The sequence below is a fragment of the Juglans microcarpa x Juglans regia genome, chromosome 5D (assembly GCF_004785595.1).
Source record: "Juglans microcarpa x Juglans regia isolate MS1-56 chromosome 5D, Jm3101_v1.0, whole genome shotgun sequence".
Taxonomy (NCBI): Eukaryota; Viridiplantae; Streptophyta; class Magnoliopsida; order Fagales; family Juglandaceae; genus Juglans; species Juglans microcarpa x Juglans regia.
The window spans coordinates 26,445,097-26,472,473 of record NC_054602.1 but is presented as its reverse complement, the minus strand read 5'-3'; the positions used below and the strand labels follow the sequence as shown (position 1 = coordinate 26,472,473).

The following is a 27,377-nucleotide window of genomic DNA, read 5'->3' as shown; positions in this document are numbered from 1 at the left end:
ATGGTGCAGATGCATCGAGATGGGAGCATGTGTGGGTTGCTGAAATCTAGGGAATTGAAATTTGGAATGGGGGTGTTGGGTTTTGCGCAAACACCGTGAAGAAGGAAGTGTTGGTTATTGTGGTTTTGGCCGGCATTGTGCTTCATTGAAATCTTAGGAAGATCGGAAGAAGGGAGGACAAAGGGAATGACAGGGAGAAAAAAATTTCTCAAAGGGAGGAGGGAGGTTGTGGAATGGAGATGGATGCTGAGCTATATTAAAAGAGAGAAAAATCTAATTGTAAGCGCTTTTGCGTACTAATACGCGCACCCATTCAATATGATTGGTCAGAAAATATATTTTATTGAAAATAGTGCTAATTTGAATTTAGAATATGAAGGCAACAATATTAATATGCAGATTGGTACGTAAATTTGCTTGTATATAGCAAAACTCTTAAAAGAGAGGAAGAGACTGATGTCGGGATAAGGGGTTGGCTCAAAAGATGGGGACAAGTTCACTATAGTCAGTGAAGGGTCTTCTCGTTAAACATAGCGTGCACAAGTTGACAAATGTGGGATGAGATGATTTTTTGTCTCACATATCATTTGGATAGTAGATCTCATCTGACTGTACCAAATACTTTCACCTCATCTGTGGTTCAACTCATTGCCCACTTAAAATTCTTTCAATTTTTATTAAAAAATAACAAATCAATATTATAAAATACTATAAGTAAATCCGATCATATTTAGGGCTCGTTTATTTTTGGAGATGAGATGGGATGAGATGAGTTGAGATTAAAGTTAAAAAGTTGAATAAAATATTGTTAGAATATATCTTTTAATATTATTTTTGTTTTGGAATTTGAAAAAGTTGAATTGTTTATTTTATTTTGTATTGAAAGTTAGAAAAGTTATAATAATTAGGTAAGATGAGATGAGATATTTTTTGAAAATAAACGAGACTTTAGTCTAACGGAGGATTCTTGACAATAATGATGGGGAAATGGGAGGCTTTCGAAAACGAGGTGGGCTGGTCCGAGCAAATTCACGAGGCCCAACAAAACCACCATAACCCGCGTGGCAAATAAGTGGAGCGGGTCTTGCAAGTTGCAAAGCCTGCGAGTGCGCTCCCGCTCGCTCCTTCCCTCTCTGCCACAATCTTCACACCACCATGCCTGCAAACCCTTCGCTCCTTATCCTCCATCCCGCCTTAATCTCTATCTCAAGCCCTTCTTTCTCTCCCTCCCTCATTTCTCATCTCCATCTCTTACCTTCAATAGCATTCGAAGATTTCATATCCCCAAACCGCCATTCCCGATAAACCGTAGAAACCTATCGTCTTTTTCGTCCGCCGCGACAACGCAGTCTACTGACGACAATGGCGGTGGCAGAGGTAGACCCGGAGCGCTTTCTGCGCCTCCAACTACGGATGACGTGCGGAGGATCGACGTCAATCCTCCCAGGGGAACCAGGGACTTCCCCCCGAGGAAATGCGCCTCCGCAATTGGCTCTTTCGCAACTTTCGAGAGGTTGGGGTTTCGAAACATGTGTGACTCTGTACATATGTATGTTTATATTTAATTGGCTGTGGAATTTTTGTGAACGTAATCTAGGTTTCGCTATTGTTTGGGTTCGAGGAAGTTGATTTTCCGGTGCTAGAGTCAGAGGCGTTGTTCATTAGAAAAGCCGGGGAGGAGATTAGGGATCAGGTTAGTCCCTGCTATACGTTGTTGTTGTTTAATTCTTTGAAACATGCTTCATTTTCTACCAGTTATCTTACATACCTACTGGAAATTGGGCAACAACTTTTTTGCCTATTTGATCACTTAGCAATGCTCGGACGGGAATAATTAGCTTTGGGAGTGAAACACCCCGCTCCCCCAGACTTAAGAAAGAAATCATTTTTTGAAAATTGAGGGAAATGAGTGGGCTACTCCTGACCTTGACTAATAAAAATATTTCTTCTTTTATTCTTAAGGGAGCAACATGTACTAAGATTTTTTATAATAAATAAAATCGTTCAAAATACTGAAATCATAAAAAAGAATATGCGGAAGCATTTATTAAAATTTTTCGAACATTGTACTTTCAAAATCATAACTTAAAAGCTCTGCATTGAATTGAAAATATAAAATAAAACTGAATTGAATTGAAAATTCAATAAAAAAACCCATCATAACGTGAACATAATAAACATATGACTTTTCATAATACATTTTGTGGTTAAAAGAATTAAAAATCATGACTTATCATACATATGCTTATGATATCCATGATTTGTCTTGACTTATCTAAATTATCTGATTGATCTAAATTATTTGATTTGCCAACACACTTAATCCTGGTGTGAGGTTGTGCACCGGTCTCACATCTTACGGCCATAAGGGGAACCATGTTTTAGTCTATACTGTGCTTGGAAGTAAGCCAATATTCTCGGCGTAACCCATGCTAGTCCCACTCTAGCGAAGAAATCATTCCATAGGGTCATGACTATCTCATAGTGTACTAGTAGATTGTCAATTGTCTCCCCGCACTTTTTGCACTTACAACACCAATCCAACACAATGATCTGTTATTTCCTTAGATTGTAATTGGAGAGAATCTTTCCTAAGGAAGCAATCCATTCAAAGAAGGCTACTTCTAGAGGTGCCTTCATCACCTAAATACTCTTTCAAGGGAAAGACCTAGTATTTTGTATAGTGAGGGACCGAAAGAATGAACAAATGGTACATTTCCATTTCTTAGAAGGGCACCAAAGTACATTTGCATCTCCCACTCTCGCTTTTGTATGGTAAAAAAGGCTGTAGAACTCCGTGAAGGTGTTAACTTTTCAATCTTGTGCAGGTATAACAAAATTCACCTTTCATTGAGCTGTAAAACTCTGTGAAGGTGTTAACTTCCCAATCTTGTGTAGGTATAAAAAAATTAACCTTTCATTGAGGAGAGCGACAATTGTCGGCGTGAACCTTGTACTTTGCATTGCTCGCCTGAATTTCTTATTTGACTTGGTCGTGTACTCCCTGAAGGTGCTCTGCCATCTCCTTGGCCTTGATGTTTAGGCGACCAGTCTGTGGGACAGGGACCAAATCAAGGATGCCCGGTGGATTTTGACCATACAAAACTTCAAATGGACTCAATCAGGTAGTCCGGTTCTTGGATTGGTTATAAGTAAACTCCGCCTGTGATAAGGCAAGGTCCCACTGTTTTGGCTTAGTACTAGCCAAACTTCTCAAGAGGTTGCCCAAACTTCGATTTACCACCTTGGTTTGCCTGTCTGTTTTGGGGTGATAGACACTACTAAAGTTTAGCTTCGTTCCGAGCTTTTCCGACAAACTCTTCTAGAAATTACTCATAAACTTCGTATCTTGGTCTGAGGTGATAGATTGAGGAACACCATGCAGGCGAGCAATCTTCTTGAAATAAAGGTGGGCGATCCGAGCGGCGTCCATGGTCTTTCTGCATGCTACAAAATGGGTTATCTTAGAAAATTAGTCGACCTCGACAGAGATTGATTCCATGGCGCGTTGGGTCTTGGGCAAACCTAAGACAAAATCCATTCTGACGTCAAGTTACGAACCATCAGGTACATGTAATGGAGTGTAAAGGCCATCGTTGGTGAAGGTTTCCTTCACTCTTTGGCACACAAAACATCTCGCCAAGTATCGTGCCACATCATTGCTCAACTTAGGCTAGTAGTAATCTGCGGCGATTAAAGCCAATGTCTTTTCTCGCCCAAAGTACCCCTCGCCATGCAATTTCCGTATATTGTGCTCTCTTAAGGAACAGTCTGGGATACACAACTGTAGACGACGGAATAAAAATCTGTCGTGCAAGAGAAAATCACTTCTCCTTCCCTCAATTATTTCCTTAAAAATCTTTCCCAAGGACGGATCTTCGGCATACAAATCCTTAAAAGTGTCAAAGCCCTCCACTCTAGTACTAATGGTGGTGAGGAGTGCCACTTGCCAGCTTAACGCGTCTGCAACCTGGTTCAAGCTTCCCGATTGGTGCCTCAATGAAAATGTGAATTCCTGCAAGTATGCGACCCACTTAGCAAAACACCACCAATGCCAACTCCTGATGTATCACAATTGACTTCGAACAGCTTATAAAAATCTGGAAGTGCTAAGACTGGTGCCTTTGTCATCTTCAGCTTGACCAGTTGAAAACTGGTTTTTGCCTCCTCAGACCACTGGAATCATGCCCTTTGAGGCACTCTGTGATAGGGCAATCAAAGTGTTGAAGTTTCTGATGAACCAACAGTAGAAGGATGCCAATCCATGGAAACTCCTGACATTGTGCAAGGTCTTAGGTTTGGGCCATTCAAAGATTGCATCTATCTTTGATTGATCTGCATGAACACCATCAGTAGACACAACAAAACCAAGGAAAGTTACAGAAGTAGTGAATAAAGAACACTACTTCTGATTGATGAGCAGACGCTCCATTCTCAACATATCAAAAACAGCTCAGAAGTGATCAAAGTGTGATGGCCACGTCGGACTATAAATGAGGATATCGTTGAAGTAACTACAATGAATTTCCCCATAAAGGGACGTAAAACCTGATGCATAAACCTCATGAATGTACTGGGCGCATTGGACAACCCAAAAGGCATGACCATTCATTCATACAACCCATGTTGCGTGTTAAACGCTGTTTTCCACTCACCTCCAGACCTTATCCTGATTTGGTGGTATCCGCTTTTGAGGTCAATTTTTTAGAAGAGTTTAGAACCAGACAGTTGATCTAACATATCATCTAGGCTTGGAATGAGAAACCTATACTTCACTATGATTTTGTTGATTGCTTTGTTGTCAACACACATACGCTAAGAACCATCTTTCTTTGGTACCAGCAGGGCAGGGACTGCACATGGACTCATGCTCTCACGGATGTAGCCTGTCTCTAATAACTCCACCACCTGACGTTGCAACTCTTCATATTCCTTAGGACTGAGGCGATATGCAGGTCGATTTGGGAAATTCAACCCCAGGACAAGGTCAATCTGATGCTGAATAACCCTCATAGGCGTCAACCTAGGAGGAAGATCTTTTGGCATCAGGTCAGATAACACTGCTAGCAGCTGTTGCACCTCTGCTGGTAAATTTGGACTCACTTGTTGCACTATTCCCACAAGGCAATAGGGCGTAAATCACATCTTCACGCTCAATTTCGTCTAGAAACCTGGACATGGAATGTAGGTTAGTACTAATGGCTTCTGGGGTGGTAGTGGTTCCTTCCTGACAAGGTGCCAACACAATCTTCTTAATTTGATACTAAAGGAATACGTATTCTTCTGCTTGTCGTGAATAACACTGGATCATATTGCCAAGGTCTGCCTAACAATACATGACAAGCATACATAGATACGACATCACACCAAGCATTATCAAAATATTTTCTGCCGATCAAGAAAGACACTAGGCATCACCTATCTACTGTTACCTCACTGTCTTTATTCAGCCATGAAAATTGGTACGACTTGGGATGACGATCTGTCTCCAACTGTAATTTCTAGATAGCCTCTTTTGACACCACGTTCTCACAACTGCCACTGTCAATAATCATCTTGCAGACTTTATTGGCAACTGTGCAGGTCGTGTGGAAAATATTAGTTCTCAACCAATCATCCCCTGAATCACCCTTGGGAGTCAATAGACTCTTGCGAATGACTAGGGTCTCATGGCCATCACCATGCAACACATGTCCATCCTCATCATCATCATAAACACTCTCCAATCTCCCTAGTATCTTTTACCATGTCTTTCTCAATCAGGAGATTTTTGCCTTTCTGATTACCCGGCTTCCTGCATTTAGTCGCTTTATGCCCCTGTTCACCACATCTGAAATATCTAATATTAGAGTTAGAACTCTAACCCTGTGGTGGTTGCTGGGCGGGACGAGGTTCTTGAGGGTGAACTGCTCGGCTACTTTGATCACTCCTGATCACTGTCTCTTGTTCTGCTGCTTCTCCACGACGAGTGCACGTTGGTATGCTTTAGAAACTGTCCACAGCGTGTGAAGGTTGAAGACATCCTGCAGGGACTATCGTAATCCGCCCAAATACCGCGCCACTATCTTCTCTTCTATCTCAGATAGATCATTCCAGCCTATCAATGGATAGAACTCTTCCGTGTAATCATCAATCGATCTTGTGCCCTGCCTCAACGAGTGAAGTTGCTGAAACAAAGTTTGAGTGTAGCCAAAAGGAAGTGCCCTTCATCTTCTTCCAATAAGTAATTTTGGTCTTGCTCTGCCTGTCTCGTGATCGCCTCAATTGCTCCCACCACGCAGATGCTCTGCCCTTGAGTTTGATTACGACCAGGTTCACTTTAACATGACTTGGGACTTCCTATTAATAAAAATTCCGCTCCACTCAATTCAACCAATCAACGAACCATTCAGCTTGTAATGTACCGAAAAACTAGGGCATATCCACTCTGAAACTGAGGTCCCCATGATGCTCCTCTCGACTACGGTGCTCCCAGAATAGAGTACAGTTGTGATACGGCTGTTGAATCTGGATTCAGCTTTTCCTTTTCCTGTTAGTTTTGCATTGGCCTACCTGCTCGAAGTAGTCCAGTGCTTTTTAACATCGCATCTGTCATCTGAACCTCATCGGCCTCAGATTCGGACTTAGATCCCCTTGCATCACTTATCCGCATTATAGATCATACCAAAATTTGATTCTGGACTCTTCTCCCACCTCTAGGTGATTTATATCTTGACAAAGTACCCCATCCTCTTATGTGCTTCCAAAGCCATAGCCTGTGTGGTTGATGTACCTCATTTGAACACCATCCACTTCAAGCCCCACCAATTTTGCATATATGATTGCCTTTTATAAAGCCCCACTTTCAAGTTGGTATTGCCATAACCATTTCCCCATTATTAGAGATGAACAAGTCTCAAACACAACTCTCTTGGAATTGGAGTGCATATTGTGGCCCAATTCACTAGGTGGAATTTGAACTCATCCTCCATCCCACCCAATAGAAAATCACGTTGAAGCTTCTTTATGTGGTTGGCCACCTTAGTGGGGAGCGGAAATAAGCACGATAAATATGTGTGTAAGTTGGACAATGTGCTCTTGATTAAACCAACCCTACCACCTTTGGACAAGAACAACCACTTCCAACTGGCCAATCTACGCTCCATTCTTTCGATCACCTCACCCCAAATAGCCTTTGACTTTAGGACAGGTTTGGTGATGGGATGAGACACAAAATTCTCATCTTATCTCATTTCATCACTACTCCTTTTTCAAATCCCCATACAAAATATAATAAACAATTCAACTTTTTCAAATTTTAATTTAACTTTTTCAAATCCCAACACAATAATAATATTAAAACATAATATTTTAAACTTTTAAACAAAACAAAAATTTTTTATCTCACCCCCCAAACCTACCCTAAAGAGACACCCAACAAAAGGCCAAGCTATTCAAAGGGAAGAAAGATGCCTTACACCCCAGGATGCTAGCCAAGCTTTCCATACTAGGAACATTTCCTACCAGAATTAGTTTGGACTTTGCTAGGTCCCACTTTCAAGCTTGGAGCAGCTTCAAAACACAATAAAAATGCCCTCAAAGTTCGACCATATTCATCTTTAGCGCCACAGAAAATAAGGGTATTATCTGCAAATAGGAGGTGGGAAATATCCAATGTGCCAGTGTTTGTGTCTACTACTGAAAATCTAGTAAGGAAGCCACCATCTATGCCTGAAATCATTTTGCTGAGAGCTTCGATAAGTATAACAAAAAGTAATGGAGAGAAGGGGTCACCTTGTCTCAAGCCTGGGAACTGTTGAAGAAGCCTATGGGTGTATCGTACTATTCATCAATATAGAGAAGTGGATTGTAGAAATACAACAGCTGATAGAGAAGTGGATCGTAGAATCTTATAAAAAAAAAAAATGAAAGTGGATCGTAGAAATACAATAGCTGATCCAAGAACACCATCTCTCAAGCAAGTAAAATAGAAAGTCCTAGTTGACTCAATTAGAAGCCTTGGCCATATATAGCTTGCAAAGTAGCCTTGACTCTTCTGACTTAAACCTTCTATCCAATCATTTATTTGCAATAAGCGCCAAGTCAAGTATCTATCAACATCTTACAAATGCATTTTGGGGCTTCGATATGATCGTCTCCATTACATGCTCTTGCCAAACTTTTGATAAAATTTAACACATACCATTCACAAGGCTAATGGGATGATACTCTTTTACATCTACAGCTTGCTATTTTTTTAGGGATAAGTGCAATGAAGGTTGCATTGAAGATTTTTTTGAACCTACCATTTTCATGAAACTTGAAAGACCCCCATGACAACATCCTTAACCACTTCCTTATAGGTTTGGAAAAAGGCCGTGTTGAATCCATTGGGACCTAGGGCTTTGTCCCTAGCCATGCTTTTTACCACTTTTCAAATTTCCATCTCTTCAAAAGGCTTCTCAAGCCACCTTGCTTCCTGTTGATATATGGTCTCAAACACTAGACCATCTGTCTTTGGTCTCCATGTGAATTGCTCATACAATACATGTTTGTAGTATTAACAATTTGTTCTGTTATCTCAAATGGATTCAATGAAGCTGCACAGTCCACCACTATAGTGTTAATGGAATTATTCCTCCTTCAGCCAGAAGGCCTTCTATTTTTGCCTCTAAGAAATCTCTTCCATTAGGCTCACCCTTTTAAGACCTACAGTCACCTGAATTTTATCAGCTTTATGGGCTTTTGATAGAATTCTTATCTCCTCCACACCCAAGCCTTGTACTCCAAAAATGAATTCTCTAACATTTCACATTGCTATAGATTAATTCATTTCAAAATTTCAAGTCTCAATTACTTTAATATGCAAGCCATGATATAACTTGGGGTTCCTTGATATAGGTAAGAAGATCGCTATTACTTGATTTTGTCAACAAAGCCTTTAGATTTTAGTCGCATGTTCACGAACTTAGGCCTTGTTTGGTTACACAGATGAGATGAGAAATCTGTGAATAGTACTGAGATAGTTTGTGAATAGTAGTGAAATGGTTTGAATTAAAATGTCTTATAGGGTTTTGGGAAAGGAGAGAAAAAATTGAATAAAAATATTATAAAGTTAAAATATTATTAGAATATAATTTTTTGACATTATTTTTGTTTTGAGATTTGAAAAAGTTGAATTATTTTGTTTGTTTTGTTTGGACAATGTTTAATGATTAGGTAATGATTGGATGATGAAGTTGAAAATTTGAAATTGAAATGTGTGTTTGGATGTTGAGATGATATGAGATGGGATGAGATGGGTTAAGACTATTTGTGAAACCAAACGGGGCCTTAAGTATCTTCAATCTCCCTTGAATGCCCCCACAGTCTAGAATAATGGGAAAGTGATCCGAACATAGCTTGAAGAGACATTTTTGGATTAGGCTTGGCTAGTGTGCATCTATCTATTCTTGACCATTGTGAAATGTCTCAATTGTAGACCACGTGGAAGAGCCGTCTGGAAGAGGTACACAATCCCATGCCTTAGTATACAAAGAATGTAATCTTTTTGTCCATGCGAACTAATGCTATATAGTTGATCCTTCAAAGCTTTTTTAGAACACAAACATATGTTAGCCAATCAAGATTATCTCCTCTAGAATAGTTAAAGACTAATCAACTCTCAAAGTTTGTAAATCAAGCGAGCTATTTTTTTATAGGTGTATATCAAGCGAACTTTCCCTCACTTTTGTGTGCTTGTTTCTACTGTTGTGATTCTTTTTAAGCATTTGATTCTCGATTTTCTGGAAAGATTCACTATTGAGATCTTTTAAACTAAAACTCTTTCATTGTGCAGCTATACTGTTTTGAAGATCGGGGAAATCGTCGAGTTGCATTGAGGCCAGAGCTCACTCCTTCATTGGCGAGGCTGGTGATACAGAAAGGGTACTGATCCTGACTTGGCAGATGCATTTTACATGAAAGCAATGCATAATCTTTATCATCTTTATTTGATGTCTGGCAATTTTGTTATATATATTATTTACTTATGGTTTTTGTATCCAGGTACAGATGCCAGAATTTGATCATCTTTTTTCTTGTCCAGAAAATCTCTCTCTCTACCGTTGAAATGGTTTGCTATAGGACAGTGTTGGCGTTATGAGAGAATGACAAGAGGAAGGCGTCGTGAGCACTATCAGTGGAATATGGATATTATTGGTGTACCTGACGTTACGGTAGGAGCAGCTGACTTGACATACTCTATGAACTTCCATGCTGGCTCCTTGTTTTCCCCTCCACCGACTTAACTAATGTTGGCCTCTATGTGCCCTGGATATATAGTTTTGAAAGTTTTTAACCATATTAATACAACTTAAATTCGCAACTTCTTGGAAATCAAAAGTTATGGATTATACCAAAAGCTGAGTCAGAACAGAATAGACTTTCATGTAAGGGTGGGCCGGACATCGTAATTCCCAAGGCTCGAGTGAACAATTTAAATCGGATTGCCACTTCATCCAACAGCTTAAAACAATCAAATTATCCAAATTCCTTCCCCTAAAAGTTTTCCATCCAATTACAAACTATAAGCCTATAATCCAATGTAGTCTTCCATGAACCAGCTTCATATCCTCAAGAAGGTAGAATGTATATTATATAGATCATAATTCGTCACCATTGTATGAAGTTCCGTGAGAAACTCGTTCATGACTAAAAGTATGTGTATACTTGGGCTAAACCTATTGTTCTTATCAATAAAATTTTCGTTTAGTCATGGATGGTTAGTACTTTGCTACTATATGTGAGTTTGAGACAAGTAGGTGAAGGCTGTCATTCAAATTCTTCTTTTTTCTTTTTGTGATATTGTTTGAGTACCTTTGTCTTCCATTCACTCCATATTTTGCTTAGATGTTTTAAAGCCTCCTTGAAAACTTCAATCAGGTAATTGATATTGATGTTATTATCCAAATCTATCATCTAAACCCTTATATCCAAATGCAGTCCATATTCATTTCTTTGTCAAGCTTGATATCATGTTGTTTTGATACAGGCTGAAGCAGAACTTATTTCATCTATTGTCACTTTTTTCAAGCGAATTGGAATTACAGCATCAGACGTTGGATTCAAAGTTTCTAGCCGAAAGGTGCAAACAATTCTTTCTGTGCATGGGCAATCAGACGTCGTTAACAATAACATAATATTTTTGGAAGTTATCTTTTCTTTTGCAAGGTTATTGTATTACTTAATTCTTCTCAAGACATTTATGAATCCACTTTTGTTCTAACACGAAACTATGAACTATTGTTAATTGCAGGGGATTATTGTCAAATCTTTGTTATAATGACTTATCAAAAAACTAAAACTAAAAATATTTGTATTGAATACTTCTCAAGACATTTGGAATTAGTTTTCAAGCTTCAGTTGCAATGAACTATAGTTACTTTCTTGACTATTTTTTTTCTTCTCTTGATCAGTAATTGCTTGACTATTTCTTATTGTGAAGAGACACAGTTATAAGTGTCTTAACAACTCATGCACCTACATAGAAGGCTAGGTATTATTTTACTTCTTACTGTGGATTCTCTTTGGGTAAATAATAATTGAATGGGATAATGTCATTGTTTTATGGCAATAAGAGTTACATTGTTGACTTGAGCCTTCAAAATTAAACACCTTATTGTAACTGGTCCACCTTTATATGCAAGTCTATGCTGTTCTCAACTTCTTACACAGTTTTGGTATATAAGTCAGCCGCATCTAAAGTGAGCCTTGAGTGAAATTGATTTTACAAATTTTCCTCCCACTTTTTTTGAACTACTGCATCTGGTTTGAACAATTTCGGCTTTAATTTTTTTTTTTTTTTTTTTTTTAAATTCCTTTGGGGTTGGCGGATGACTGAATATGTTAATTATTATCTGAGCTTTTCCCCTTTATTACAGGTTTTACAAGAAGTATTGAGGTGCTACTCTATACCTGAAAATTTATTCACCAAGGTTTGCATAATTATAGACAAGGTGAGCTATGCAAGGTTGTAAGCTTTAGTATGTGATTGCTCGTTTGAAAATTAGAGCGTGATGCTATTCTGTCATGTTTTAGTGCACTCATGATGTTATAAATATTCAGCTATCAATAAAAAAAGAAAAGTATTCAGCTATCAACAATAAAATTATTTGGATTACGTTAAATTGTAACACCCCTTCCCGTGAGTTGGGAATATTATGAATGTACACAACTTTACAACAGTAAAGAGATTCAACATCAGAAAAACTTTGGTCATCTTATTGAATCATACAATAGCTTAAAATGAAAATGTCTTGTATAACTTAATGTAATGACATGATGGCGTAAAACGTAAACTAGTCCTATGTGGCAACAACACTTATTTGTAAGATCTAAGACTGTTAAAGTACATCTTTTTCTGGCCATCCTGCTTGGTGTCCACATCATCATCACCTGGGATATTAAAACATAAATACAAATAACAAGTGAATCAAATACTCAGTAAACCACACATCATAACGTAAACAAGACTTAACCTTGGAAATCTTGATGCATAATTATACTTATATATATAGCATGTGGATCATTCAACATAACTTAACCTAGGCGTTACTTTTGCAAAGTCATTCTATGCACCTAATATATTCCGTGCATGCTAGCATTTGGGTAAAAAAGTGCTAGCATGCTAAAATTTGACTTCTAGAGCCATTTGGAGTTGTTAACAGCATCCCTTTTAAAGCTTTAGAGAGATTTTTGACAGCTTTCAAGGAATTATGCATGCCACATTTCGGTATGCCATATGGTTTTCAGAAACTTATATTTTCTGGTCTCTTTATGCCATGTGATCATACAACAGTAACTGATTCAAATATAACATGTCAATTATGCAAGAAATCATGGTTTGGGGAATGTTTGTTCAATGCTCATGCCCAATATGCTGAAACTTCTACCTTTTAGGAAATCTGGCTTTTGAGTTATGAAACTACACTTAAAAACATGGTACATGCTGTGTGTGGGTGGTATGCATGTGGTTTTGTTGGCTGTTGATGCTGCTGTCAGGCTTCTGACAACATGTATTTTGTGTCTCCTGCCTATGGTGTCACAGTAGCATGTATAGTGATCTCCTGTGCATGCTTTTGATTCAGGCCATATCTCATAGAAGAGAGTTTAGACTTCTCCAACTACTTGGGGTTGCAATTACATGACTCACTATGTATTAGGAATTTGGCAGTATCATGACATGAACCATGCAAGAAAGTTCATGAGATTGAGAGCACACTCACCTAGGGTGGTCGACAACTCTTGGGGCAGCAATTAAGCACCCTAAATTCAGTCCCTTGATGCAGTAAAACATTGACAGCAGTGTCCCATGAGAGGCATAATCTCATGCAGTAAACCCTCGACCTGGACAGCTGAAGTGTTGGGGGGGGGGGGGGGGGGATTCAGTGCATGTATTTGAAGAGAATAACACAAATAACAAGAAGGGTTTCTGTAGTTTATTCCTTGGTTGCAGCAGCATTTTAGGAGACTCCTTACAATTCCTTAGCATTTGAACTCAAGAGTTTGGCTTGGAAAGTTGGGCGGTACAAAGGAGGATTAATGGCAGCAGGCTCTATGCACTTTAACCAGAAAACTCAGGTGAATATTGCAGGCATGGGTGCACTGAGTTCTTGGCTGCTGAATTCTCCTGGCTTCCCTTTGGAGTGTAGATGGGTTAAGAAGAGAAGTAGGGATATCTAGGAATTCCTTAGGAGGGGCAACACATGCGGGGGTTTCCTTGGTTTGTTAATAGGCTTAGGAGGTTGCTAGGGTGTTGGTATAAATGGGCAGCAGTTAGGGTTTCACTTGGGTAGTAAATAATTTTAGGGTTTCTGGACATAAGGGGTGAGATGTGAGCATAGGGGCTGCTGGTATAATCCTGGTAGTCTTCTTGGGCACAGGTGGTAGCCTTGATTTTAGGAGGAAAATCTGGAAATTTAAATGTTAGTTAAGACTCGAGGGGCAGCAGCTTTGGATTGGGAGCAGAATGTGGGGTTTTCAGCATGCTTCTAGGAAGGTTCCTCTTTGATTTTGTTTGAAAACTTTCCTAAAACATGTATGGGAAGTAGGCAGCTTCATGGTAGACAACTTTTGGGGTTTTTCCCCCAGACTAACACAACTGTGACAGCTTGTCAAACTCTGGCCAACTTCTGTCGTAATAGAAAGATCTTCCGTATTTTATTCCTGTGCTTTATTTAGGGAAGATCTTTCTATTATGACAGAAGTTTACTGAGTTGGCCAGCTTCTGTCATAATAGAAAGATCTTCCCTAAGTTTAGTCAAACTTGGTAAACTTGCCGGCCCTTGCCTCTTGAAAAGCTTGGGGAAGAAGCGGTCTAAGAATGCTTGCTTGAAGCGGTCCCAGGTGATGGGTACTCCACCCCCAAGTTTTTGCTGTAAGAGCTCCCGGTGCAGAATACCACCATGGATCAGCCATATCTACTAACATATTGGTGGCATACTCCACCTTCTAGTCATTGTTATAATATAGAGCTCTGAAAATCTTCTCTATCCTCATCCAATTTTCAGCATCTAAAGCTTCCAACTTGCCATCGAAAGCCGGAGGGTGTTGCCATGAAACTCATCTAGGGTACACCCGAGGGGAGCCTTAGGTACCATGCCATGGCTATCAGCAAAAGTCTGGATAATTCATGTGGCAGCAGTAGCAAGAATTTTGGGGTCACCGTGCTGTGATTTTGTGCACTCCTCATGACACCGCACATGAAATGGGTGTTTTCTTTGAGTTTGTCTTACCAGAGTTCTAGCGTGTTTATGGCTCATTTTTCTGATTTGTGGTGAGGGTCCCAAGAGTCTGGGTTTTGTGGGAAGGCATTATACTATGAGAGGCTGTCGTAGCTTCTGCAGTAGTCAGTTAAAAATATAGGAACATAGGAGCCTAATGCCACTAATCCTCCTCTATACCACCCCACTTTCCAAGTCAAACTCTTGAGTTCAATTGCTAAGAGATTCGAAGGAGTCTCCTAAAACTCTGCTACAACCGGAACAAACTAGAGAAACCCTTTCTATTACTTGTGTTATTCTCTTCAAATGCATGCATTGAATTCCTCTCTACTTCAACTGTCCAGGTCGAGGATAGAAGAGTTCAGTCTTTGGTGATTCACCCTATGTTACAACAACTTTAAAGTAGGAAATTCCCAGAAACATATGCACTCCTTTGGTGAATTTCAAGCTATGTGATTTTATGCCTCTTATGGACCTGTTAGGGACCTCGGTCTAGTCCCTAAACATTGGGTTGTCCTCGCCTTGGTTCTCCTTGTGATGACTGATTGCTTTAGCCCCCTTGCTTGGACTTTGAACAATAATGACAATGTATGATGGTAATGATGAGTTCCTAAGTTGATGAAGGTATGGTGTTTAGTGGCGAAATGGTAATGATGATGAGTTCGGGTGATATATTCAGGTGATCTAAGTGATGAATATGGGTGTTTGGATGATGATTAGGGTTGGTATGGTGAAGTGTAGTAGCTAGGGTTTTGTGTAGTGGCTAAGGATGATTTCAAGATTGGGTAGAGATGGACTAGGGTTGGAATCTAGGATAGGATGCTAGAGTTTGGGAATGATGTGGAAGAATGAGGCTAGGGTTTGGTGGCTAGGGTTGGAAGGTGTTTGAATGAGTCTAGGGTTGCTTCTTGACTTTAGGGATTGATTAAAGATAAGATGAGGAAGATAGGATTTGGATAAGGTAACTTGATGAAGATGAATGTGTTTAAATGAGTCTAGGGTTGTTCCTAGAGTTTAGGGATTTGGAGATGGAATTTGAATATGGTAAGATAGGATTGAGATATGGCAAGATGATGTTAGTCTTTGATTGACTTGAGTGATTCTAGGAATGGAGTGATTCTAGGGAAGTTTCGAGAATTAAGGGATTGACTAAGATAAGATAAGGGAGATGGGATTTGAATATGGCAAGAGGTTGGAAGTCTTTGGTTGACTAGATGGATTGGAAGAATGGAGAGATTTTTGGGATTGAGTGATTCTAGGGGAGTTCCTAGAATTAAGGGATTGACTAAGGTAATGGATGTATTTCGAATTTGGAGGATTTGGAAGATGGAAGATGAGCTCCCAACTTGTAGGAGATGATTTAGGGATTGGTAGGATTTTGGAAAGATAGAGATGATTGAGGGAAGATTCCTAAGTGGGCGGGCTGCTATTCTCTAAAACTATACTCTCTGTATCAAGCCGTAACCCGTGTGTGAACAGTGAGTTTAGAGAAACCCTAACCCTACTTCCCGCCGCCACCCCCACTCACCATCGATCGGAGAGGGACGCCGCAGTCACAGACGAGGCCGACGTGCCTCGGCCTCCTCGCTGAGGGTTGTCGGCGTCGGTTCCTCGCCGGCGAACTCTTTATGTGTGTTTCTTTGACGGCGTCGGCCACCGAGCACTTTGATTCCGTCAAAGATTTGATCAACTGACCCGGACAACTCAGTTGTGGGTCTCCGACGTCGGTCCTTCTCCGGCGACTGGGATTTTGCTGCTACTCTTCCGTTACCTCCTTCGGCAAATTGTGATTTGAGCCTTTCCACTAGCCACCGATACTGACTGCTTTGACGGACTTCGGCGACCATCTTGTGGGCCTTCGACGTAGGTCATCCTTCGGCGACTGGTAGTTTTCTCCGATAACTCAGGGATTTTTGGCAAAAAATCCGTTAACTCAAGGCCTCCTTCAGATCTTTTTTTTTTTTTTTTTTTTTTTTTTTTTACATTAAGAGGATGAAGCGGGAATAATAGGAAGCGGTGGGAATAGATTTGCAGTGGGTTTGACAATGACGACGAAGCATGATGCGTTTTTGTCCCCATTGGAAGGAGAGTGGTGGTTGAATCAAAAACTTTCGTTTTTACGAAAGAGGGAGGTAATATTTTTCGTATTTCTGAACGTAGCAAAAGGATAGCTAAGTTCATGTATCTAGGGGGGACGACAGCTTCGCGGGTGGCTAAAGGGATTGAGGATTGTTTAGAACTTAACTGCCAAGAAGGCTTCTTCAGAGAGTTAAGTATGGGTAATGGAGTTTTTAGCATTCAACATCATGTTAATGCGAGGGGCAGTTTTTTGCAGCTCTTTGAATTCCGAAATGGAAGGAGGAAAGGTTTGTTGGTGATTCCGGAGGGCGCAAATGGCATTGGATAGAAAGGCTTTCTGCAATTCATTCTAAGTGTCACTGAATCCAAAGCCACTACTAGAAGTGGGGGGTTTGTTGATGGAAAAACAGTGGGAAGGCCTTCCTCAATCAAAGGTGCTTCGTACGCAGCGGTGTTGAGGTCACTAGTGGGTAGTCAGGCCGAGATCAGCTCAACAGTAGAAAGAAAGGACAATGCACTTGTAGGAGACAAAAGATCTCAGTTGACATTGGGTGAGTTGGAGGGAGTCTTGTGGGATGTCAAATCCCAATTGAAGGGAGTTATGGATTATGTAAGAGATCTAATGATTAAAGTGGATAAGGGACTGGACCTAGTTGTGGGTACAAGTGTGCTACCAAGTGTGCCGGAAAGTGTGCAAGCAAAGGGTGTGTCGACGATAGGGTCGTTGGACGCTGGCATCTTTGTTCATGCTAATGTCACTATGCCTTTTGAGGGAGCTGTAGGGTCTCAGGCACCAGTTGCAGATGAAGTTGGTCCTTTTGTCCAAGGTTCATTTGTAGTTAAAGATGGGGGTCCCTCCAAGGTCTCAAGTATTTTGGAAGATACAGTCAAGCCTCTTTTTGAAGATGCAAACGGGGCAACAGAAGGTAGTGCTTCCCCTCTTGAGGAAGCAGCACGGCAAGGATCGTCAAGGGGTGGAGCTAATACACACAATGTTGATGGAGGGGAGAAATTTGCATTGGTAACAGACGGAGGGGACAACAACCATATAGATGTTGAGCAACCATTGGGCGGGAAGGATTTGTCATTGGTGCCTCATGTGGGGGAAGGTTCAGAATTGGCGTTGGTGCCCTATGTGGGGGAAGGTTTAGAGTCGGGAGCGCAGTCGAGTACTGTGGCTGGGGATAATGTTGTTCCCCTAGTTTCTCTTCCTCCAATCAACGATATAGCGGGTTCAACATCCGATTGGATTCTGAATAAAGATAATGGGTTTCTACAAACCTTGGGACTTTCATATGGAGAATAGGGAGAATATGAAGACCAATTTAAAACACTACTCACTGCAATCAAGGCGAGCCACGCGCTTGAAACCAAATCTAAGTTTAAGAAAAGCAGAGAGTTGAAGAATCTTTCCTGGGCAATCAACTACGATACTAAGGGAGGTAGCTCAAGTCGAGGGAAGGGTAAAGGGAGGGCTTTGTGATGTTCGGGTTGAGGATTAATTTTAAGGAATCTAGGGGATGGGGTCGGGGAGGTGTAATGATAGTTTTCCAATTCAGGTTTGGTGTATTTTGGGTAGGTTTTCATTGGCTTTTGGGTCATTATGGGCTTTCTTGTATGGGCTAGGTGTTTTTCTTGTATATGTCTAGTGTACTTGGTTACTCCTATTGATATATATACATAATATTATTACTTATAAAAAAAAAAGATTCCTAAGTGGTAAGAATCGATGAAGGAAAGATACGGTTTCGGTTTTGGTAAGTGAAGGTCTTAGTTGACTAGAGTAATTCTAGGGAATGAGTGATTTGTGGGATTGATTGAGTGATTTGATGGATGGAGAGATTTAAGGGATAAGAGATGGAATAGAATTTCTTAGGATCAAGGGATTGGGTAGTTTGAGTGATTGAGTGATTTTAGGGATGAGTCAACTTTCCTAAGATTAAGGAAGTTGCCAAGTGGGACTCTTGAGGGATGGTTAGGGTTTATGGAGATGATGGAGACTAGGTATGGTAAGTGACTAATATGGAAAGATGGTGGCAAGGGAATTTCGGCTAGGTCAATGGATTGGATGAAGGGTGGCTAGGGCTAGGATTTCTAGAGTTTAGGAAATCCTTATGGAAGGCTAGGATTACCAAATAAGGCAAGATTTGTATATGGCAAGATAGAGGCTAAGTGGATTTTGGTTAGGGCTAATGACTATGATGGATGAAGGGTAAATATAGGATATAGACAACTAGGGCAAACACTATAGTGGTTGAATTACAGTGTATGGATGGATTGAATGGGGCAATGGAAATATATGTATGAACACGCATGAACAAGATAGATGAACAATATAGGTGAACAAAATGGATGAACAATATGGATGAACAATATGAATGAACAAGATGGAAGAGTATGATCGAAGGATGAATGGACTCAAGAAAGGACTATGAAGACTCTTTGGTTTATATGAATATTTTGATATGCAAGAAAATATATGAACATCAAGGAAAATGGATGAACACGTATGGACATTCAAGAGCACAATGATGAACACAAAGTTGAAAGGAAACAATATAGATTGAACCACATCTATTCACGTATTGCAAGGTGATGATCCTCTAATAGGGATTCACGAATGTCACCCAAGTAGCCCAAGTGCAAAAGTACCGAAGTGTTCACAAGAACAAGTCAAACCGTTTAACATAGGGAAAAATGTCAAATGATCAAAGATTCTAAACTAAGGTGCTAAGGGTCCTATTTATATAGAATACAAGGTTGGTCCATTGATAAATAAAATAAATAAATAAGTGATAGTGGTGTGGGGCCCATGGGGGCCCATGGCATTGGCCCTTGGTGGCTTAAGCTGGCCCATTGCATGTCAGCGGCTGTGTCAAGGGGCTGTCAGGGCTGAACCATGGCATGGTCAAGTGGGAAAATTTGAGCCATGTTCTGATTGACCCATGCCATTCTTGCAATCTTCCTAGGGTATCCACTAGACCCCTAAGGGAGTCCTCCAAAGCTAGGCTTGACTCCCAAAGTGGTCCGCTCTCGACTATCCATGCATGCCTAGGACCTTGTCCTAGGGTGGTTTTTTATGGGGTCTTGACATTCCCCCTTCCTTCAAGAATATCCTTGCCCCCAAGGATTGAATTTGACAAACTCAAGCCCACAGTCTTTACTTGCCTCCTCCAAGACAAAACAATTTTCCCCACCTATACACAATGACTTGGACATAATGGCCTCACAAGGCTTGATTTCCTTGATTGGCAAAGTGGTCCAACTTCTTATCTTCTCCCTTGTAGGTTGCCTCAACTTGCTCTCATTGGTTAGCAACTCACATGGATCCCCCTTACTACTCTTGGGAAAATCCACTCTATGCCTCATTGGTCCCCGATCATAAGCCCGGTTTCCTCCTCTCCTCATAGTGGTTTTTCTTGTATCTTCTCTTATGGTGGCTTGCCCCTTTCTCTTGATGGTGCCGTCTTCCATCAAAGTAAGTACTTTGGCCATTAGGCCTTTCATTATTTTTTCTTTCAAGCCTCTCTATTCTTTCATTTGTCTCTCTCCGCATGGCTTTGAAGGTTCTTCTATTCTCTTCACTACTACGCCAAGTGGCTTTCATGGCCACCCTTAACTCGGCCAAGGTAGTGGGGACCTTCTTAAGGTTGTGGTCAAGCCTTGTTGTACGCCCTTCTAATGTCATAAGGCGTTCGACTTCTAGATTGCCCCCGTGCATGGTGATGGATCAAGCTTCAAAAATCTAACCTTGAGTTGCTCTCCTTGTTGGGTGGTCAACCCCTTCTTGCAACAAGCTTGAGGTCTAACCTTGAGTCTTCCACCAACTCGTGTGGTTGACCCATACAATCAATCTTACTCTGTTCTCCTCCTCAATCCCCAAACTTTAATTTCTCAACACAATAAATAATAATGAGATTTTCGAGGGACTCCTCCAACCAATTCACAAGTGAGAGTTATTGCGTTGTTTACCTCGGGGAGAAGTGAGAACTTCTCTAATTCACGAAGCAAGATAGTTCCCTATGGAAACTCAATGAAATCTCTTGACGAAAGCACCAATTAATGTTAGGGCTTCTCAAGAGTACCAAGCAATGAAATCCAAGCAAGATTTCCTCTCAATGAAAGCACCATTAATTTTAGGGAACATTAATGGTTCCAAGCAAGATGGGTTTCACCAAAACCTCTCAATGAAAGCACATTAATGTTAGGGACCTCGGTCTAATCTCTAAACATTGGGTTGTCCTCGCCTTGGTTCTCCTTGTGATGATCGATTGCCTTAGCCCTCTTGCTTGGATTTTGAACAATAATGGCAATTTATGATGGTAATAATGAGTTCCTAGGTTGATGAAGGTATGGTGTTTAGTGGCAAAATGGTAATGATGATGAGTTCGGGTGATCTAAGTGATGAATATGGGTGTTTGATGCTAAGTGGAATGGCTTGAAGGTTGCCCTTGACGTTGGGGCCTTTTAGATGATGATTAGGGTTGGTATGATGAAGTGTAGCTAGGGTTTTGTGTAATGACTAGGGATGATTTTGAGATTGATAAGAGATGAACTAGGGTTGGAGTCTAGGATGGGATGTTATGGTTTGGGAATGATGTGGAAGAATGAGGCTAGGGTTTGGTGGCTAGGGTTAGAAGGTGTTTGAATGAGTCTAGGGTTGTTCCTTGACTTCAGAGATTGATTAAAGATAAGATGAGGAAGATAGGATTTGGATAAGGTAAGTGGATGAAGATGGATGGTGTTTGAATGAGTCTAGGGTTGTTCCTAGAGTTTAGGGATTTGGAGATGGAATTTGAATATGGTAAGATAGGATTGATTGAGTGATTAGATGGATGGAGAGATTTAAGGGATAAGAGATGGAATGGAATTTCTTAGGATCATTGGATTGGGTGATTTGAGTGATTGAGTGATTTTAGAGATGAGTCAACTTTCCTAAGATTAAGGAAGTTGCCAAGTGGGACTCTTGAGGGATGGCTAGGGTTTATGGAAGACAAGTGTTTTGGCTAGGGTTTATGGAGATGATGGAGGCTAGGTATGGTAAGTGACTAATATGGAAAGATGGTGGTAAGGGAATTTCGGCTAGGTCAATGGATTGGATGAATGGTGGATAGGGTTAGGATTCCTAGAGTTTTGGAAATCCTTAAGGCTAGGGTTACCAAATAAGGCAAGATGGAGGCTAAGTGGATTTCGGCTTTGGCTAATGGCTATGATGGATGAAGGGTAAATATGAGATATGGACAACTAGGGCAAACACTATAGTGGTTGAATTATAGTGTATGGATTGATTGAATGTGGCAATGGAAATATATGGATGAACACATGAACAAGATGGATGAACAATATGGATGAACAAGATGGAAAAGTATGATCAAAGGATGAATGGACTCAACAAAGGAATATGAAGACTCTTTTGGTTTATATGGATATTTTGATATGCAAGAAAAGATATGAACATAAAAAAAAAAATAGATGAACACGTATGGACATTCAAGAACACAATGATGAACACAAAGATAACAAACCAATTTTGATTCACGAATTTCACAAAGTTGAAAGGAAACAAGATAGATTGAACCACACCTATTCACGTATTGCAAGGTGATGATCCTCTACTAGGGATTCACGAATGTCACCCAAGTAGCCCAAGTGCAAAAGCACCAAAGTGTTCACAAGAACAAGTCAAACTGTTCCACATAGGGAAAAATGTCAAATGATCAAAGATTCTAAACTAAGGTGCTAAGGGTCCTATTTATGAGAATACAAGGTAGAAACCCTAATTGGTCCCTTGATAAATAAATAAATAAATAAGTGATAGTGGTGTGGGGCCCATGGTGGCACACGACATTGGCCCTTGGTGGCCTAAGCTGGCCTATGGCATGTCAGCGGTTGTGTCAAGGGGCTGTCAGGGCTGAACCATGGCATGGTCAAGTGGGAAAATTTGAGCCATGTTCTTATTGACCCGTGCCATTCTTGCAATCTTTCTAGGGTATCCACTAGACCCCTAGGGGAGTCCTCCAAAACTAGGCTTGACCCCCAAAGTGGTCCGCTCTTGACTACCCATGCATGTCTAGGACCTTGTCCTAGGGTGGTTTTTGATGGGGTCTTGACAGGACCACTGCTGTGTATGTTTTACTGCAAGGACTGAATTTAGGATGCTTAATTGCAGCTGTAAGAGTGGCCAACCACCCTAGTGAGTGTGCTCTCAATCTCATGAACTGTCTTGCATGGTTAATGTCATAGTACTACCAAATTCCTAATTTGTAGTGAGTCGCGTAATTACAACCCCCAATGGAGTCCTAGAAGTCTAAACTCTCTTCTATGAGATATGGCCCGAGTCAAAAGTGTTTACAGGACATCACTATACATGCTACTGTGATACCATAAGCAGCGCAAACACATGCTGTCAGAAAGCTGACAGACTCACAGCAGGATCAAACAGCCAGCAAAACCATGATTTATCATGTTTGACATGTCTCTTCTTGATTTTAAGATGCTTATTTGTACAAATTTTAATTGTTTTCTTCTGTGTGGCGGGGTTACATATTTATCTGGATACAGATAGAGAAGATTCCAATGGATGAGATAAAGAAAGAGTTGAAATCTGCTGGCGTATCAGAAAAGGCTATTGAGGAACTATTGCAAGTTCTTTCCATCAAGTCATTGACAAAATTGGAAGGTTAGGTTGAATTTTCTGTTATTCTATTCAGAAGTTTTTTTTGTTCAAAAACTCAAATGAATAATTTTTTGTAATGATTATATTCTCCACCTTACCAGTGGCCTTGGAAATAGAAAACCAATTGAAGTCGTCCATTGGTTTCTTTACATGTACAAGTTCTCTCAACAGAAATGATATAATTGATTTTGATTATGTTTTGTATATTTGTGTTTGTAGAAATACTTGGAAGTGCTGGGGAAGCTGTTGCTGATCTAAAGCTGCTATTCTCCCTGGCTGAAAAGTTTGGTTATTCTGAATGGATTGAATTTGATGCATCTATTGTACGTGGGCTTGCTTACTACACTGGAATTGTGTTCGAGGTGAGATGTTTTCTATTATAATTGTTTTCTTCTTTTACGTTGGTCTGAATAGGAATATCACCTTAGGGTAAGTTGATAGTTAAAATAGGTTCCATCCACTAATTAGGTGACACCTTGCTGGAAGATACATTGTTTTGATAATCTCTGACAAAAAGAGCACGTATCACCTTCAGTAGCTAATTAGTGACCTAGAAATTGCACTGATGTTTCTATAACAACGCTGCCTTAGGGGCCGTAGTCCGGGACATATGGGCTAAAAGTTGTGGACAACATCTCGTTGACCAAATGCTTAGTTCTTATTTTTCTTGGTGCTGAAACAAGTGAAGGGGAAAAATAGAAAAAATGAGTGAATATGTAGAGTTTTGATCTTGTAGCATAATTATTGTGTACCTAGACCTTGCACTAAAATATCTCAATGCCTTCATTTGCTTTTGCATGAAGTGAGTGGCTGATTAAGGATTCATGATGAAATTTTGAATGCCCAGGTGGCAAAGAGATGAGCCTCTAAGATACAGATTGATGTATGCTGCTAGCCTGCATGCAAGGGAGAAAACAAAACACCACACCGAACAAAGTCTAATTTATAGATCTACCCCTCCCTCTATCTTAAATGTTGAATGGTGTTTCCTTACATGGAATGGGCATGGATGCATGGTTTTATTTGTCACTGAGATTAGACTTGTCTTTGGGTTGTGACTGTGCTGATATTCTTTCACCAAAAGTCGAGACGGACACAAAACTGTTGTATAACTCGATCAAAATGGTTACATTTTTGTTTTCCCTGCATCCTAATGAGTTTTTAATCTTTTCCCTGTAGGGTTTTGATAGAGAAGGAAAGTTGCGAGCCATTTGTGGTGGTGGGCGATATGACCGGTTACTCTCAACTTTTGGTGGCGATGACCTTCCTGCATGTGGATTTGGATTTGGTGATGCTGTTATAATAGAAGTAGGTTCATCCTTTCATTAATTTACCCTACAGTAGAGTACTGATTAATGAATTGAGCATGGGCTGCCATTAAATTACACAAGAGCAAGTCTTTTGCTCCTCTTTCCCATCAAATGGTCCCCCAACCAGCCTTTGGACATTTCTTTCTTCTTCTTTCGTTTTACCTATCAAAAACATATTACACAAGAAAACTCTTGTGCTGGCAGAATATGTTGCACTTACCAAAAAGATGCACCCCAATGTCTGTACCACTGTTATCTAATCAACTGTAGCTGTGGTTTTAACCTTGGCTTACTACTTAACATGATATTTGTCATATTATTAATTCATATATTCACTGACAGGAGAATGTGGACTGCAGAATGTCAGCCACATCCCACATATTTTTGTACAGCAGACAGTACTTCAATCAAGTGACCACTATAGTTATTTTTATTTGTTCATGTATTTTATTGTTACTTTTTTTTTTTTTTTTTTTTTTTTTGGTACTTTGGTCACAAGTGTCCAGGGGCTCAACGAAAAGGAATCTCCTAAAGCAACTTGAGCTCGTAGGTAATAGTGTCGGATTGAGCTTAGGTCCTATGCTTATAACTTCGTCCACCTGTCTCCTTATAATTAAGTAGTTTAAAAAACAGCTTGTTAGTTAAACACATAATGGCAGCCTTATAAACTACAGCAACCAATGAGCTTTGTTGTTTATTTACATCTATTCGTGTATATCTAGTCTTTGCTTCTTTTGGTTGACAAATTATATGGCTTTTTTGGGGGATTGGGATATTACAGTTGCTCAAGGACAAGGGACTTCTACCAGAAGTTAACCTCGAAGTAGAGAATATTGTGTCCGCTTTGGATGTTGATCTCCAAGGGGCAGCTGCTAGAGTTGCTAGCATACTCAGGGAGAAAGGCCAAAGTGTTGATTTGGTCTTGGAAAGCAAACCGCTTAAATGGTACTCATTATTCTTTTTAAGGTTTTCATAACAATTGCTGCTCTTTTCTGAGATGTTCTGTTTATCTTTTTTTTTTTTTTTTTTTTTTTTTTTGTATTCAGGGTTTTCAAACGAGCAGCACGGATAAATGCACAGAGGCTAATATTGGTTGGAAGTTCGGAATGGCAAAGGGGTATGGTTAGCGTCAAAATTCTTTCGTCTGGTGAACAGTATGAAGTCAAACTAGATGAACTAGAATGACGAGATTTGACGATTTTGCGATTTATGTATTCTTTTTTATTTTATTCGTGATAGTTAGGTTTAACCTTTGTTTTTATTTTTCGAAAATTTAGTATTTCTCTATGTATCTGTGGTAGAAAAATGAAATGAAATTAACTCATTTTTGTGCATGGAGTGAATGATAAAAATGGTGTTCTATAACACCATTCAACTGATAAATACTATCATGATCATGTATATCTGAGATTACGATAAAATTGCTAGGACCTTACTCGTTAAAATATTTAAAGTGTCTCTATCATCACTGTTACCAAAACTACTATATATAATGGGTTAGTAATGATGTGATTTTTTTTAATACAAAATCAATTACGCTGGACTAATATTTGTTAGTCTCTTATCTCATCAACGTGACTTGTCGCATCTCTCATCATCTGCATCCTCTCTATCCGGACCAAACCCAGATCAAGCCCTGCCGTTGGCCTAGAGTGCTTTGCCCCTCTTCTTCCCTTTCCGCTTTCCATATCGCCCGTTTTGCTTATTTTTTCAATTTTCGTTCTCATGCTTGGAAATTACCCGATCTACTGTCTTACGGTGCCCAAAGTTCAACAAGCACTGTGCCATTGCGCAAACATTGGCAGCCGATCCATCAGAAACAAGGAGAAGTGCTGCCAAAAAATCAACGCCTGAGATCAAGGCACCATTGCGCCGAGTTGCAAAAGGCTTAGTGGAGTTAGATCTCCATGTTCCCCACGTGCCGGAACCGGCACCGGCCCTAACGAGCTCCTTGGGCCACCAGTGAGACTGACCATCCATAGCTCCCTATTCGTCTTTGATTTTGTTTCTCCCAACCAAGGATCATCATGCTAAGGAAGAGGAGATTTTTCATCAACCAACTGAAAACAACAAGATGCAATGTATCTCCAACCGCCACAGCTCCTGACTGGAAACGCGGTCTACCAGTTGGAGTACACAAAAACTGCTATGGCAGCTGCCTTTTAATTGGGGTGGGTAGAAAACAACTCTTTGATAGTCATCCACCCCTTTCTTATGTCTTGTAATCTTTGTTTAATACACACACACACACACAAAGCGTGCTTAGAGAAAAAAGGAAAATTATTTATGAAAGAGTGCACTTCTTTTTACTGTAATCAATACCGTGGTTATAATTATTTTCTTGGGCGCCAATGCCGTGGTTCTATATTATGTATACTTTGTTACTTGTTATACAAGGTCCATAAAAGCTACCTAAACTATCTTGTATACTGCATATAACGGCAATAAATTCAAAACTATCTGTCTTAGGCAAAATAAAAATAAAAGAAAAAGAAGAGAGAGAGAAATCAAAACCATATTGGTGATTGGCCAGCACTATATTTAGCTCCTTTTGGGACTAATTGGAGGCAA

At 40.1% G+C, this 27,377-nt stretch overlaps 1 protein-coding gene across 1 annotated transcript; it reads left to right on the top strand.

Annotated features, from left to right (window-relative positions):
• On the top strand, nt 1–26,253 carry LOC121265849 (histidine--tRNA ligase, chloroplastic/mitochondrial-like). Its single transcript, XM_041169519.1, is given in 13 exon segments — nt 1–95; nt 995–1,467; nt 1,470–1,513; nt 1,598–1,693; nt 9,818–9,906; nt 10,067–10,196; nt 11,012–11,104; nt 11,901–11,975; nt 23,382–23,499; nt 23,716–23,858; nt 24,676–24,804; nt 25,588–25,751; nt 25,853–26,253. Coding segments are annotated over 13 exon segments (1,788 nt in total). The 3' UTR covers nt 25,992–26,253.
• Nucleotides 26,254–27,377: the final 1,124 nt, after the last annotated feature.